This window comes from Mus pahari, chromosome 6 (assembly GCF_900095145.1).
Source record: "Mus pahari chromosome 6, PAHARI_EIJ_v1.1, whole genome shotgun sequence".
In the NCBI taxonomy this organism is placed as follows: Eukaryota; Metazoa; Chordata; class Mammalia; order Rodentia; family Muridae; genus Mus; species Mus pahari.
Window position 1 is genome coordinate 49,154,586 of NC_034595.1, and position 14,608 is coordinate 49,169,193.

Below are 14,608 nucleotides of genomic sequence, written 5' to 3' on the forward strand. Positions count from 1 at the left end.
ATAGAGACCCCAATGGAGTAGCTAGAGAAATTACCCAAGGAGCTGAAGGGGTCTGCAACCCTATAGGTGGAACAACAATATGAACTAATCAGTAACCCCAGAACTTGTGTCTCTAGCTGCATATATAGCAGAAGATGGCCTACTCAGCCATTGTTGGGAAGAGAAGCCCCTTGGTCTTGCTAACTTTATATGCCCCATATAGGGGAACGCCAGGGCCATGAAGTGGGAGTGGGTGGGCAAGGGAGCAGGGTTGGGGGAGGGTATAGGGGACATTCGGGATAGCATTTGAAATGTAAATGAAGAAAATATCTAATAAAATAAGTTTTAAAAAAAGAGAGAGACACTTCCTCCATCAGAGCCACACTCCTAATTCTTTCTAAACATTTCTGCCAACTGTGAACCAAGCTTTCAAATATATGAACCATTCTCACTCAAGTCAACACAAGGCCCAAATACATATAGTGTTTGGTCTATGAATAGAGTGGTATCCAGAGAGAAAAAGCCAGTATCCAGTAGAGTACACTGGGATAATCGAGTAGCCATCTGGAAAAATAATTCTTCCACGAAAATAAATTTCATCTGGGAACAAAACAAGCAAAAAAAAAAAAGTTAAAAGGGTTGACCTATACATATTTTAAAACCATGGTACAGTTTTGTTTATAGTATTTGAGATAGGAAGGCCTCTCTGAAAAAAATTATATATATATATATATATATATCTCCTAGCATCCATCAAAAAAAAACATGACATGTTCTGACCTAAAAATATCAAAAAGTTATACACAAGGGAAAAATACCAGGAGCAAAAACAACTTAATGTAAAGAAAATATTTGTAGCATTTGTGAAAAGGAGGCCAAAATACTTAATATAAGCTCTTTAAAGTCAGAATCAAATAACTACAAGAAGGGACAGAAAGAAAGACAAAGAAGACATTCGAAAGACTTCTAACTCATGTGATATAGATAGAGCCATGTAAATGAAAACTCTAAAGGTTTTTACCTACCAGATTAGCAAAGATCAAAAAGTATCTTAACATGATGTTGACAAGCATATTCATATAGAAAACATGCCCCTCCCAGGACATTGGAAGACTATAAATGGTTTAGCCTTTTCACAGAACAGCACTGTGTATATAAAGTTACACACAGGATTTATGCTCTAAGTATTAAACATTTCTGTATAAAACCATACACATATGCATATGTCTTAAATGTAAGCTACACATGTATACCTGGACATATGCACCAAACTGTATCTAAAGTATTTATTGAAGCATCAGTTATAATAGGAGGCTGATAACACAAATATCTACCAGTGTAACTGCTCGGCACAGGGACTCTTCAAATATAAACAAGCTTATTGAGACTCAGGGAATAGCCTTTGAGAGCCACTTATGTGGTAAGGAGGGTCCAGAGGGGCGTGGCCTGCACTGCATGCTGCAGAGGGGATGGACAGGACTCAGGAACTGAGTTGGCTGGAGAAAGGAAGCAAGGCTATTGGGAGTGCCTCCTCTGATAGAAACAAATGACACTAAATTTTGATTTGCTCTTTTATAAAATATAATGGTTTCTTTATGTTTAAAAGTACTTGCCTAATGATCTTCCAGCAGTCTTGCTGACCAAATCCTTTGAAACCCGAGAATAACAGCAGAATGTGCTATCTTTGATAAAGAATAGTATAGTATTTCCCCTCCTGGAAGACTTCAGTGTAAGGTCTGCGTTTCATTCACAGCAGGTATTGTCTAGGGCCCCCCAGCATACAAATGGATATATACCATCCTCAATAGCAATTTGTTACCCTTTCTTCAGAGCATTTTGTTTTGTATACAGTTTATTTTTTAATGTTTATATTTGCAAAAAGCAGTCAGAAAGATTACTCAGTGGGTACAGATGTTTATCCTAAATCCTGACAACCTAAGTTTAATCCCTGGTACCCCGGTGACAGAAGGAGAGACCAGCTTCCATAACTTGTTCTCTGAGTTCTACACATGTGCTGAGGCATGCAAGCATGCTTGTGCACGTGCACACACACACTCACACACTAAACAAATGTAAGTTTTAAAAATGTGAATTGCAAAGGAAAAGAAAAATAAAATGTCCTTAAAGTCCAGGCACCAGATAGGTTATTTCCCAAATGCATTAGGTAGTATTATACCTTTAAGGTGGAATTGTGAGACCTCTTTTAAAGAAAATGGCATCAAGCTAACATTCCAACACAAGTCTCTTGAGCTCCAAAGCCCAGTGCTTTCTACTCTGCCAGAACATATAATATGTTGACAGGTGTGATACTGTGATTTTCCTTTGAACATTCTAAAACACCCCATAAAAACATGTTGTTATTATTTCAAGGGTCATAACACTGAACTAGACGAAAAGCACAGGACCCAGAGCTGGGGGAAAGACACTAAGATGAGAATTGCAGGGCTGGGCAGCTCGGTACCAGAGTACTTGCCTGATGGGCACGAGACTCTGAGGTCAACCAAGAGGAGGGATCAGTCTGAGAGGGAGTATGGAATGTAAGGCTAAATCTGTGTGAATAACCACAGACAGGTCAAGTATGTATTTCCCATAGCTTTTTTCTTTTTCTTTTTCTTTTTCTTTTTCTTTTTCTTTTTACTTTTTGAGTTGACATGTAAGTTTTAACAATTTCTTATTAAAGATAATATATGGCATTGCAGGAAATTTCAAAAGCATAAAATTATAAAAAGAAAATTCTGTCCTCCGTAATGAGCTACACCGTCAGCACCTTGCTTTTCCTCCCATTCTCCATGGGTGTATATTTATGCATATATTTCATGTGTAGACAGATATGTGATATGTAATGGTTTTAATCATACTGAATTTAGTATCCATGTGCTACTTCCTCAACTGGAACATTGTACCTTCTTTAGAAGGAAGTTAAGAAGTGCAGATTTAAGTGCAATCTGTATCCATGCCCCTCCCATCTTTTTAAGCATCCTTATGGACTAGGACCCAGCATATGCCTGGACCACATTTTGGTCCTCAGGGCTAATCCTCTCTATGGGCTGCCCTTCTGAAAGTGGGATTAGTAAGCATGTGGTAGGAACATTCCTCATGCGACACATTAGCAAATGTTTGCAAGATTTATGTCATTTTTACCCTTGCAGACTGTGATGTCTCATTCCAACACTGCCTCTTAAGTGGTTGGAGTAAGGTTTTGATTGTTGAGAAACAAACATTGTGAGTATATTAAATTCCCTCTCCCTCAAATTTGAGAATCAGGGAGCCCAAGGTAAATGATAGCACATTTTTTTTCTTCCAATGTTTGCTCCCAAAGCACAAAGGAGTCCAGATTTCCTGTCTTTCTGAAAATCTTCCACATATTACTCTGGACTGATCCGTCAGAAGGGCAGCCTGTTAGACAGTCGCAGAGGGGTAGAACCCTAGTTAAAAATAACTTAGGGTAAATGATATGTAATATCCTAGCTTCTTCACATACAGATATTTGGAGAGATTAACTGGCTACAAATATCATATTTTTATAAGACACCAGAAAGGGCAAGCTGAGCATGGTCGTTCTCAGGAGACCGAAGCAGAATTCTTAGTTTGAAGTCAGCCTGTGCTCCACATGAAGACTCTGTCTCAAAAACAATCAAAAGTCAAATGGATTCCACCCAGCTTTTCTGGCTCTTACCTTTATTTTCTCTATCTCCTTCCCCTTAAAAAAAAAAAGGTGTCAATTATGGTTTTCAAGTTTCATTTGTAATAATTTTACTTCAGTTTAAAAATTAATGAAAGTATCCCGTTATAATGGGAAAGACTTGGGACCCTGAGGCTAGTCCATCACAAGCTACAGGCCAGCATGGGCCAGAGAATAAGACTCTATCTAAAGGAAAAGAGAAAGACAAAGGTTCCTAGATGGCATTTTAAAATATCCATCACCTCACTCTTCAATTATTTTCTAACTCATTTTCTGTTTGTGTTTCAGCCCTAGTTGAGTATAATACATATATTAATCTGCATATAGGTGTGTACATGAACACATTACAGCTCTATAAGGTAATTTTGCTTCCTACTGTAAGCGTGTTGTGATGCCATTAGTTACTATATAAAGATACAGATGTCTCTAGAACGCCCCACTATCTAGATGAGGCACACCTTGTAAGTTGGTTCCAGTTTGTCACTCTTATAGGCAATACTTTAATGAACATCTTGGAGCATAAATCTTTATCAGTACTTTCATTGACTGCTGAAGATAAATTCCCATGAGTAGGTCTCCAGAGTTACACAGCCTTCTGAGAGGTTGCAGAGGCTTTTCAAGGGAGAATGAGCCAATATATTGATCTAGGTTTCTTTTTTTAGCAACCCGGAGCTGAATCCAGGGTCTGTTCCTTGTGCTGTTTAATAAAACTTTCACCTGTGTCTACTCATACACATGCTTGCCTTTGATCAATAAATATGTCCTATCAATTGGAACAACACATGGCACTGCTACAAAAGTAAATGACAGTTACCAAATATAGGTTAGCCACCAGAAATGAACTGAAACCAAGCCTGTTCTCTTTTTAAATTATGACCAAAAAAGACAGTTATGGCCAATTTGAGAAGAATGTCACTGGAAACACTGGTGAGGAAGTGCCACATTTTCACACAGATTTTAGTAAGGTCGGGTCATAGCATCTTCAGTTGAAAAGTCTCTCTCTGTATCCATACTGTACCTGTGCCTCTGACCTTCCTGGGAGCCACTGAGGAGGCTCTGTACAACTTAAAATATCAAAAGCAAAGCCGTCTGGCTGAGTTGACTCTACCCGTGCCATTTGAGAGCTGTTAGCCGTTACACCTATCATGCACACTGCTATCGTACATGTTAATAATGCTAATAGATTAAAGCTAGATTCGTTAGCTTTCCAGGAAGGAAGCTTGTGGCTATGTTGCTCTGTAATAACTTACGAGTGATAGGATTCTAATTTCATGCCCCGAGGGCTGTGTTTCTCTGTGGTAACTTTGTTTGTGAAGACAAAAGATTTGCAGAGATAATAGAATCAGAAAACTTAGTGCACAGAGGTGATCCAAACTGTGAGAATTTGGAGTGGCTATCCTCTAGATTTCAAAAATACAAGATGAGAACTAACAATACCCATTCTTTCGTATAAGAAGACCTCTAAGTTTCTGCCTTTCAAAGGACTTACGGCATCCTATGCTGTCCCCGGCTCTGTGGTATTAATATGGCAAACGCATGTCCTGCACTCTTGCTCATACCAAATAGATTTATTTGGGGGTGGGGGGAAAAAATAGGAGGGCTCCCATATCTCCAACATTCTCTAGTGACCTTGGAGGAATCTGCCGTTCAAATCCATAAATGAATTCAATAGTAATGGATTCCTTTAGATATTAGCTAATCTCTTTTCTAATAGTTTCTGTGTTCTTTTTAAAAATGGAAGTTTTCTTATCCCCTGCCCCTACCCACATACTATGAAATAAGACAGGGAGTTGAAGATTGGCGAGACTGTTTAATGAGGTGCTTCAGTTTGCAGCTTGTCGGCATCCCTTCTGGGCTGATGTCACTGCGAATCATTTAGGAGCGGTGCAGTTGTCTGACGACTTGGCTCAGTCTGTATTCCCCAGCTTGCTTTGCTTACCCTTGTTCCGGTACCTAGCACATTCTCTAGCCCTGTAGGGAAAAAAACACACAAGGGTATTTTGAGTGAAACTGAAATTTTGAGGGGGAGATCCAAACTGAGTTTCTGAAAACGAGGGAATGTGAGAGGCATGCACTGGTGTGGAGGGATAAGAAGGGAAAGGTCCCAAGTGGGGTCTTATCTGACTGTTGTGCTAGTAACCTAAATGCATTCTCTTTGTTTATGCTATAACTCATTTCTTCCTTTTAAAAGAACATTGAACCCATGGACATCTCCCCTGCATTTTTTTCAAACATTTAGGTTTTCAAATCTTTCAAAAGTAAGGCTTCCATTTGCAAAGGACAACGCATCATTTGAGGTTGTATCCTGCCTCTGCAGCTCATGCTGCTATCTGGGGAGTGTCCTGCCTCCAGGAGCCTGTCAACCCCACTCGCTCACACACATCTCAAAGTCATCCCCATCTTCTCTAAAACTGCTTCCTGTTCCCCTGGCAGGGTGTCACTGTCTGTATTTAACAGCCCACAGGTTATCTGAATTACTTTTAGACTCTCATATTCATTTTCTACTCTTTTTCGGTTGACTCTGACATCTGAGGATAGCAAGTATCTTTGTCACCTTTGTATGCAACAGTGTGCAGAACAGAGCCTGGCATATGGCAAGGATGCAGATAAGCATCTCTTGGGGAGAGAACATTTGACTACATTAAAATAACTCTTCAATGGACACCAGAGGTTAGACTTGGTGAAGCTAAGCAAATAAAGAAAGCAAAGCGTGTTTGCCACTTTCATGAAGTTGGTGTCTTTGATGAAATGAGACAAATCTGTCTCCACACTTTCCAGCAGAGACTAGGCCCACCTGCAAGGGTTGATCTAGCCTCTGGAAGTAAATTCAGAAGCTCCATCTTCACCAGGTCTCTTGCATTGTCCCTAGCCACCAGAGCATCACCCAACAAGCAGTTCAGCCTAGAGGAGACCCGCCATTCAGCTTCCTGGGAGAGCATGAGAATACAGACCAATCTTAATAATCAAAGAGGGGCCCCATTGCAGTCACACTGTACAGAGACCCAGGCTACCTTTTTCCTCTTCTCCCTGCCTTCCATATCACATTTTGGTTGTTAAACGACACTTTAAAACCACCTGCCTAGTTCCAAAGAAGCAGCACAAATTCAGTTTGATAATCTGCCATATTTGGGTGATTTCACTCTTGTGAAATATCCATTGACTTTACTATAGATATCCTAATAGCAACATCTTCTTCCTAGTTTTTTTCTTTTCTTCCCTTCCCCTTCCCCTTCTTCTTCTTCCTCTTCTTCCTCCTCCTCCTCTTCTTCTTCCTCTTCTTCTTCTTCTTCTTCTTCTTCTTCCTTCTTCCTTCTTCCTTCTTCCCTCCTCCTCCTCCTCCTCCTCCTCCTCCTCCTCCTCCTCCTNTCTTCTTCTTCTTCTTCTTCTTCTTCTTCTTCTTCTTCTTCTTCTTCTTCTTCTTCTTCTTCTTCTTCTTCTTTTCTTTACCAACAACAGGAAAGGTATAGCCTCCATTCAAAAGTATGCCTACCAAATTCTTCCCAGCATGAGCAAGTGTCACTGTGTCATGGCTGCTGCAGTCAGCACTAATTCATCTGGAGATGCCATGGCTTCCACATGCTTCCCTTGTTCTTTCTTACTCAGAAAAGGAGGCCTAAACACCAACTGTAACTCTATTTACTGTACCCATGGCTGAGTTAGAAGGTAAGTCCTCAGGGATGCCTGAAGAAGTGTGAAGAGCAGTGTTGATAGTTTCTCTCTACTTTCTCTACCCTCAGCAGTTTCCAACATTCTCAGAGGCTCTGTAAAACTGTGCTGATATTGAGATGGAGGGAGGGATGGAGGGAGGGAGGGAGACAGAGAAACACAGAGACAGAGAGAGAGAGTCAGAGAGAGACAATGGGAGACAGAGAGACAGAGAGAGTCTTGACCCACTTTACCCATTTGCTCTGACAGTGGCAAGAAGGAGCATGTCCTCCACAAAGAAGTATGGGATTAGCCCTGCATATGAAGAACCCAGGAGAATGTCACTCTGGAGGTTTGCATGGGAACAGCCATGATTTGAATTTTGATATTTAAGACTATGGTAAAGTCCCAACTAAGATTCTTGGATGATATAAAGAAATATACCAGATAAAGGAGGAAACTGTCACCAGATAGTTCCGAAAGAGCTGGAGGCAGCTTCTGATAAGACAGTCTTCCATGGTCTTAGGAAAACAGGCCGTAGTGATGTCAGTAAAATGTCTGAAAGCAAAAAGTAAACACTTAATTTCAGAAGCTGCCAAATGAATAATAATTTGATATTAAACAAGGACTTTTAAAATAAGATTCTGTAGCTAAAATAAAACCCCTGCAGTTGCCATAAAGACAGTTGTTCACTAGTTACCTCTCTCCTTCAGAAGTCTCAAGATGTCTATAGCAATCCCTCAATATCTGTTTTCCAGATTCCATGGTTTCCCAAAGCTATTCCCACAGTATCTGACATTAGTCTTTTCAACGGGCCAAAAACTATGAAGAAAACTACGAGTGTTCTACGGCAGCAGCATGACCCAGTTGTCTGTAGTTAACGTCCACCTTAACTTAAGTGCCCATCTTGTCCTGATGTTCTGTTCATTTTGGAAACTTTTGTTTGTGTGTATATAATTGATTTGCTGTGACATATAGTTAGTTTTTTAAGCTGAAGTTTTGCTCAGTAATGCAAGTCCCTGGTTCCATGGTTTCATTGAGGGAAATCAAATTCAACTTCTGTCATATCTTTTCAGGAACTAACATCCTAGTACAGTTGAATTTCTGCCTGCTATAGCTATTATATAGAAAAGGCATCAGAATCTCTCCCTCCCTTTTTCCCTCCCTCTCTCCCTTTTTCCTTCCCTCCCTCCCTCCCTCCCTTCCTCCTTCCCTCCTCCCTCCCTTCCTTCTTCCTGTCTTCCTTCCCATCTTCCATCCTTCCCTTGCTTTTTTCTATGTCTGTATGCCCAGAAGGTACCTTTCTGTAGAATCATCTTTCCTAGATATAAGAGTACAGCTTAGGCATCCATTTACCTCAGAGTAATGAATATGAACACACTACCACCTCTCTCACCACCACTACCTTTTTTGTTTATTTGTCTAATAAGCAGGATAAACTTTGGTGTTTGAGTAGCCTTTTGGAGCATTAAAGCCATTCTGGGTTGTTCTGAAAACTAGACTGTGGTTTGTCTAAACAAAGGGAAATAAACAGTGATTCCTTTCCTGGTAATTCTGGGTAGCTAATTTGTCCTACCTCATTCTTTTCTCTGAGTCACTAAGCCCAGGGTCTATCTCTCTACCGTGGAGCTCATGTATAACAGAGAGTGTATACTTTGTAAATGTCCTGCATCCTTTAATTTAGATGATGGAAGGAAAAAACAAGTTAGAAGTAATAATGTCAACATTTAAGCCAAGTCAAATTAGGTAATGGGACATAATAAAACACCTTTCCAACCTAAGCCACTTTGTTGTGAGCCGTGTATCAATGCACACATACACACCCTAGTAACATGCATGCTGTGGTCAGTTAGTGTGCTTATTGGGGACGTTGCTGGTATGGCAGAATCATCCTCAGAAATTTTGCTGTGTGCCTATGATAAGCAGCTATCCAGTGCACACTGTTCCACCAGGACCATCAAACTATGGACTTGTGCTTCTGTCCAGCATGGGACACTAGCTGCAGAACCCAGACATACCTCCGTGCACTTCTGTACCTGGGCAAACCACCTGACTGTAGTTGTGTTTTCACCCCCTTCCTGGAGAACCCCTTCATTCCTTAAGACTCCTCTTCCCTCTCTACCTGTGGAGCCTGCCTAGAACTGGTTTGGGACTCTAACAAGCATAGTGGATGAGAGAGCATGGCTGTAAAGTGATCTGTGTTCCCCCACGTCCTACCCGTTCCTTTCTCCCTGTCACTAAGACCGGGGTCTCTCTCTCTACCCCAGAACCCATGTTTAACATACAAAGTACACTTTGCAAATGTCCTGCATGTTCTAATCTGAATGATGGTAAGAGAAAAACAACTCCGCTAAGCACCAATTGGATGCCATTTAACCCCCAGCAGTCCCCGGGAGCCAATCTCTGCCCACCCTTCCTCTTGCTAGCCAGATCCTTTTGCTAGCTCCAGTGTTTGCATTAATCAGCTGCATAGGCTCGGAGACTGTGTGTTTTGGTGTTGTTTGTGTGTGCAATCTCGTGCTGCTTCCTGAACGCATGTGTCCCTTCCCTTCACAGCCTACTCGACACCCAGCACCTCCCCCGCAAACCGATTCGTCAGTGTTGGACCACGGGATCCAAGCTTTGTAAATATCCCTCAACAGACACAGGTGGGCCGCTCTCAACTTTTCTGTATGTGGTGCAGCTTGTTTTATTCATCAGGTGCAGTTTGATGTGTCTTGGGGCAGACCAGGTCACACATGCCCCAGCTCTCTCCAGTCCTTTTCCTTCTGACTCCATCGCTCCTCGCAGCAGCCCGGTAGCCATGTTCTGTGTTCTTAGGAACCATAAACAATACCCCTGGGATGCTTGCTTATGGAACTGGGGTAGGAGAGAAGAGCTTCTGGACCGGACTGCTTTTGCCATGGCAAATTAAGGTTGCAAGGCTGGACAGAGTGTATCCCCTCTCTGTGGCAGCCATGGCCCTGTAGCTATAAGCAGGCAGACACGCTCCCCCACGAACCTGTTTTCCATGGTATTGAAGCAGCCACGGGGAGACCAGCCACTCCTCTCATTTTATGGCCCCAGAAAACTGGTAAACTTTCTAAAAGCTGGGGCCGGGGGGTCCGGGGACAAAAGGTTTCTAAGCTCTTTATTAAGTTCCTAGTGTTAGGTCCAAGCAGGTGACTGATGGGAAACTAGGGTCCTGTAACTGGGCAGTGCTAAGCAGGAAGTCATATGGATGTGGCTGATTGAAAGTAGAGTGCAGAGCACCCAGAGCTGGCTGAGCACAGGAGAAAGATGCTTTGGGATTTGTGTAGGCTAAGAAGGGCTCTTCTAAAACAGGTTTAAAGCGCCTGCTGTGAGTTGAGATGCTTCTGGGCCCCAAGGCGCATGGGCAGAGGTTCATGAAAGAGACTTAGGTCCACGTTTGTAGACTAAACTACTCTTCGGTTTCCTAACCAGAATATGACCATACATTTTCATAATTGATACAAGGAAATGATTTTGTCACTGAGGTTCTTGACATACTTTGAAATTTTCTTCAGGTCGTTCTGTGCATGAGCTTAGCATGTCCTGTCAGCTGCCTAGCTTATATCTACAGCGAAGAGCTTCCTGAGTTTGCTTCCTTCGTACAGGGCTCTGCTTCACTGTGCTTATCTGCAGCACTGCTTCTGATCCCCCACACACACTGAAGCAGCGCCCCAGAAAGTCCAGGTCTAAGTAGAAAATGGAGGGCCCAAGAAGAGGAACCGCTTTCCTCTTAAATCTCCCGCTTCTGCTGTTTCTTCTATATCTGAGATCATGGTGTCTGAGATTAAAATTCCTAGTCAGTACCTCCCTCCCATCAAATTCTTCCACTTACTTGCTTATTTTCCCATACCTTCAAATATTCCAATACTGTCCGGGTGGTTTGAAGTCTTACCGTTGTCTGAGAACACCCGTCCTAGAAGATGGGTGTTTAGCTGTGTGCTTTGGGCTTCCATGTTCAGGTTCAATGAAGAGTGAGCCTGTGGGCCTCCCATAGCTCCATGCAGGATGGGGTTTCTTTCAAAGCTTTGGTTTGCTCAGATTGATTCATTGAAAACCCAGAAAGTACAGCTTTGTTGAAGTGTCTTGTTTGTATGTTGCATGGTATTTTATACAAACTAATTCACCTCATCTAAACTGCACATGTTCTACTTTGTTTATCTGTCTATAACGAAAATGTGGGTTTTCCAGTATTACTTTCTTTCCTAAGCGCCTTCTTTAACTCAAAGACTGTCTTCATGGTGTTGACCAAAAAACTTCAATTCTTAACAATCCAGATTCTCCACGCATCTGGATGAATGATGTCATAAAGATCTGGTATTGGCAACTAGAACTGAGTTCTCTTTGTTTTCCATTAAATATTTGGCATTGTGATGACAATAGCTTAAATGTTTCTTACCACAGTGACACCTGTCACATTTGGCTTGAAGAAAGTCATTCCTAATTATTTCATGAGAAACTGTAAGAATGGAATTCTTTTTCTCTACCCTCGATGAGCCTATCTAGTCTTTTATCTTAAAGTAAAATTTACATCCCCCAAATATTTTTATTTTATGATATAGTACCATTTTAAGAATAAACTGTTCAAAGTAAGTATTAGATATAAATGATAAATAATAATATACAGCTCCCTTATGAGAAGTCATTAGTTGAAAAGATTTTATTTTCTTACAGATGAGTGTGTATGTGTAGTGTGTGTGTATGCACTTGTGTGTGTGTGTGTGTGTGTGTGTGCCCGCACACATATATGTGGTGTGTGTGTGGCATGTGTGCACATCTGTGTATGTGTATGTGCATATGTGCATGCATACCTGTGTGTGGTACTGGGGTTAACTCACAGATGATAGATTCTACTGCTGACCTCAAGCCCTCTTTTGAGATAGGATCTCACTAAATTGCCCAGGCTAGTCTTGAACTCAATAAGTGGTTCAAATAGGCCTTGAGCTCATGATCCTACTTCCTGTGCCAGTGGACTTGGCTTATAGGAATTTTTAAGCTTTATTTGAACACCTGCATGTTCTTCCTTTCCTCAGCTAGCTTGTGGGTACTGCTAGATAGCTTTGCTGTAAGGCATGGAATTGATGTTGGTGGTTGAAATTTAGGAAAACTTTTAAGGCTATCAGAAATTTGTTCTCTGCTGCTAAAACCCAGTAAAGTTCGAGTCCCCCATACAGACACTTGATTTGCTCTCTGCCTCTCCGCATGAGTAGATTTTAGCATTACCTAGATAGCTGTTTGACTTTATAAATGCATTAGAGCCAAGGATGGTAGCCCATGCCTGTGACACAGCACTTGGGAGGCTGGAACAGGAAGATTGGAAGTTCAAGGCCAGCCTGCGGTAGGAGATGAGACCCTGTCTCAGGACAAAACAGACTTAAACAATACAGTCATTCATTTCCCCAGAACCCAAATCCTGGTAGGAATCTCTAAGCATTCCTTATGCTGTCCAATAGAGGATTGTTCTCCCGTTTTGCTTGCTTATTTCCACATGCCTTCTTATTCTGAGATTTTCCTGGTGAGTCTGAAGTTGCATAATCATCTGTATGAAAATACAGTTTACTCACACAGCAGAACAGTGGTCACTGTTGAAAACGAAGGGCATCCCGATACTTGCAGCATGTGGATGAATCTAGATCACATTATGTTAAGTTGCACAACCCTTTCACAAAAGAAGAAACCTGTTTTTAACTGGTGATGCATGTTTTTTAAGTCTTGGTGCATGTTAATTGTGGGAAATACAGATGAGAAAAATAATAAAATTCACCGGGAGTCTCTGTTAATATTTCTATATAAACCTACCCTAGCTAAGCCTACACATTCAAGTATATTGCAAAAACAAGGTCAGATTACATCCATTGTGTAGTAACCTGCCGTTTCTTCTGTGCAACAATGTATTATGACCTTCTTTCCATGTAAATTGAAAACATTGAATATTGGCTTTTATTACACCTATTCATCATCTGCAGTGATTGGTAGGGAAAGATATCACAGATAATTGAAAGCTGTTCTCCCCGCCTCCCCATCCCTCCTTCTCTGCCAGTCTGCTGTTTTCTCCAGAGAACCATCCTGTCATTGAGGGATAGATGCATCCCTCTTATGCTTATAGAAGCCCATTTCCATTCACGCTCCTTCCAGTTGCTGGGCGCATCACGCCCTGGCTTCTGGCTCTGGCTCTGCCCTCTTTTGTCTGGCTCTTCTGTCTGTCTCCTCTGCTCCTATCATTCGGGCCTCACCTTGCTCCTCCATGTCTACATCATGGCTGCTCTTACTAAGAGATGTGGCCAGCTCCCTGTGGACTCTCTCACTACACCCTGACACTCTTTTCCAGCAGTGCCCCATGATGGTTGATGTTAACTCATGGAAAAGTCCTTGAGTGTTTACTCTCTTTGTACCCTGTTGATGTACCCTACTCAGCCCTGAATGATACAGACCCCACCACTCTTCAGACAGAAGGCTGGGGGCTATTGTAGCTGATAGAGTGTAATCTCTGAAAACAAGAACCTTTATGAACAGGCGTTTACTTAGAGCAAAAGAGGTCACATTTCACAATTGGGTTAATAAGTAGGAATACCTGTTCTCACACAGGAGGGCTGAGCAGGGAGCTCATTTTGATTCAGGTTCTAGTTTAATCCAGACATTCAAATAAAAATGTTTGGCCTTCAGAACTTCAATGAGGACAAATTCTTTACAATGAAAAAATGAATTCTAACACTATTAAAAGCAAGTATTTCTCTCCACCATTAGACCTGTCATCATTCAGCAACAACGGAGCCGTGGCATCTGAAATGTTATTTAAGCCCTAGGAGACTGGCTGAGCTCAGTATGGTCCCAATTTGCTGTAACTTCTGCTAAGTAAATCTGAGCTGCCTCACCTTCCTGACCACCAAAAGTGTGACTGCCTCAGCTCAAGTTCACAGAGCATGACTGAGCCTCACACTCATCCTGAAAGGTCCCCATGGGACGAAGCAAGGCAGTGACATGCATTTATCTGTTGCCCACAGCACCCTCTCTGCCACCTTAGATAGGTATCCACGGAGAACGCAGAGCATAGAGATTTGACGAGGTTCTCAATCGACTTCCAATCTTGTTCCTAAAGTCTGGCTGAGAAGCCACAGTCTAAGCGATCTGCAAAACTCTTGACAATTTCACTTCAGTGTTTGTTTTATAGCTTTACTATATTCTTCACTGCCTAAAGAATACAAGGATAGCAACTGTCCTGAAGTTCTAGAGAGTTCAGCAGAAGAAACAGACATAAAGAAACCATAGTACTGACATTGATCATGGCGTTAACTA

The 14,608-nt window shown here is 41.7% G+C and overlaps 1 protein-coding gene across 4 annotated transcripts in view; it reads left to right on the forward strand.

The window, feature by feature from the left end:
* Nfia (nuclear factor I A) overlaps positions 1-14,608 on the forward strand; it is a 348,990-nt gene that overhangs the window by 302,284 nt on the left and 32,098 nt on the right. For 3 of the 4 annotated variants that reach the window (XM_029539940.1, XM_021199453.2, XM_021199452.2), the window contains one exon: positions 9,863-9,954. The exons of the other annotated variant lie outside the window; for it this stretch is intronic. In XM_029539940.1, coding sequence (XP_029395800.1) covers positions 9,863-9,954 — 92 coding nt within the window. The remainder of the gene's footprint in view (positions 1-9,862; positions 9,955-14,608) is intronic. 4 annotated transcript variants of the gene reach the window in all.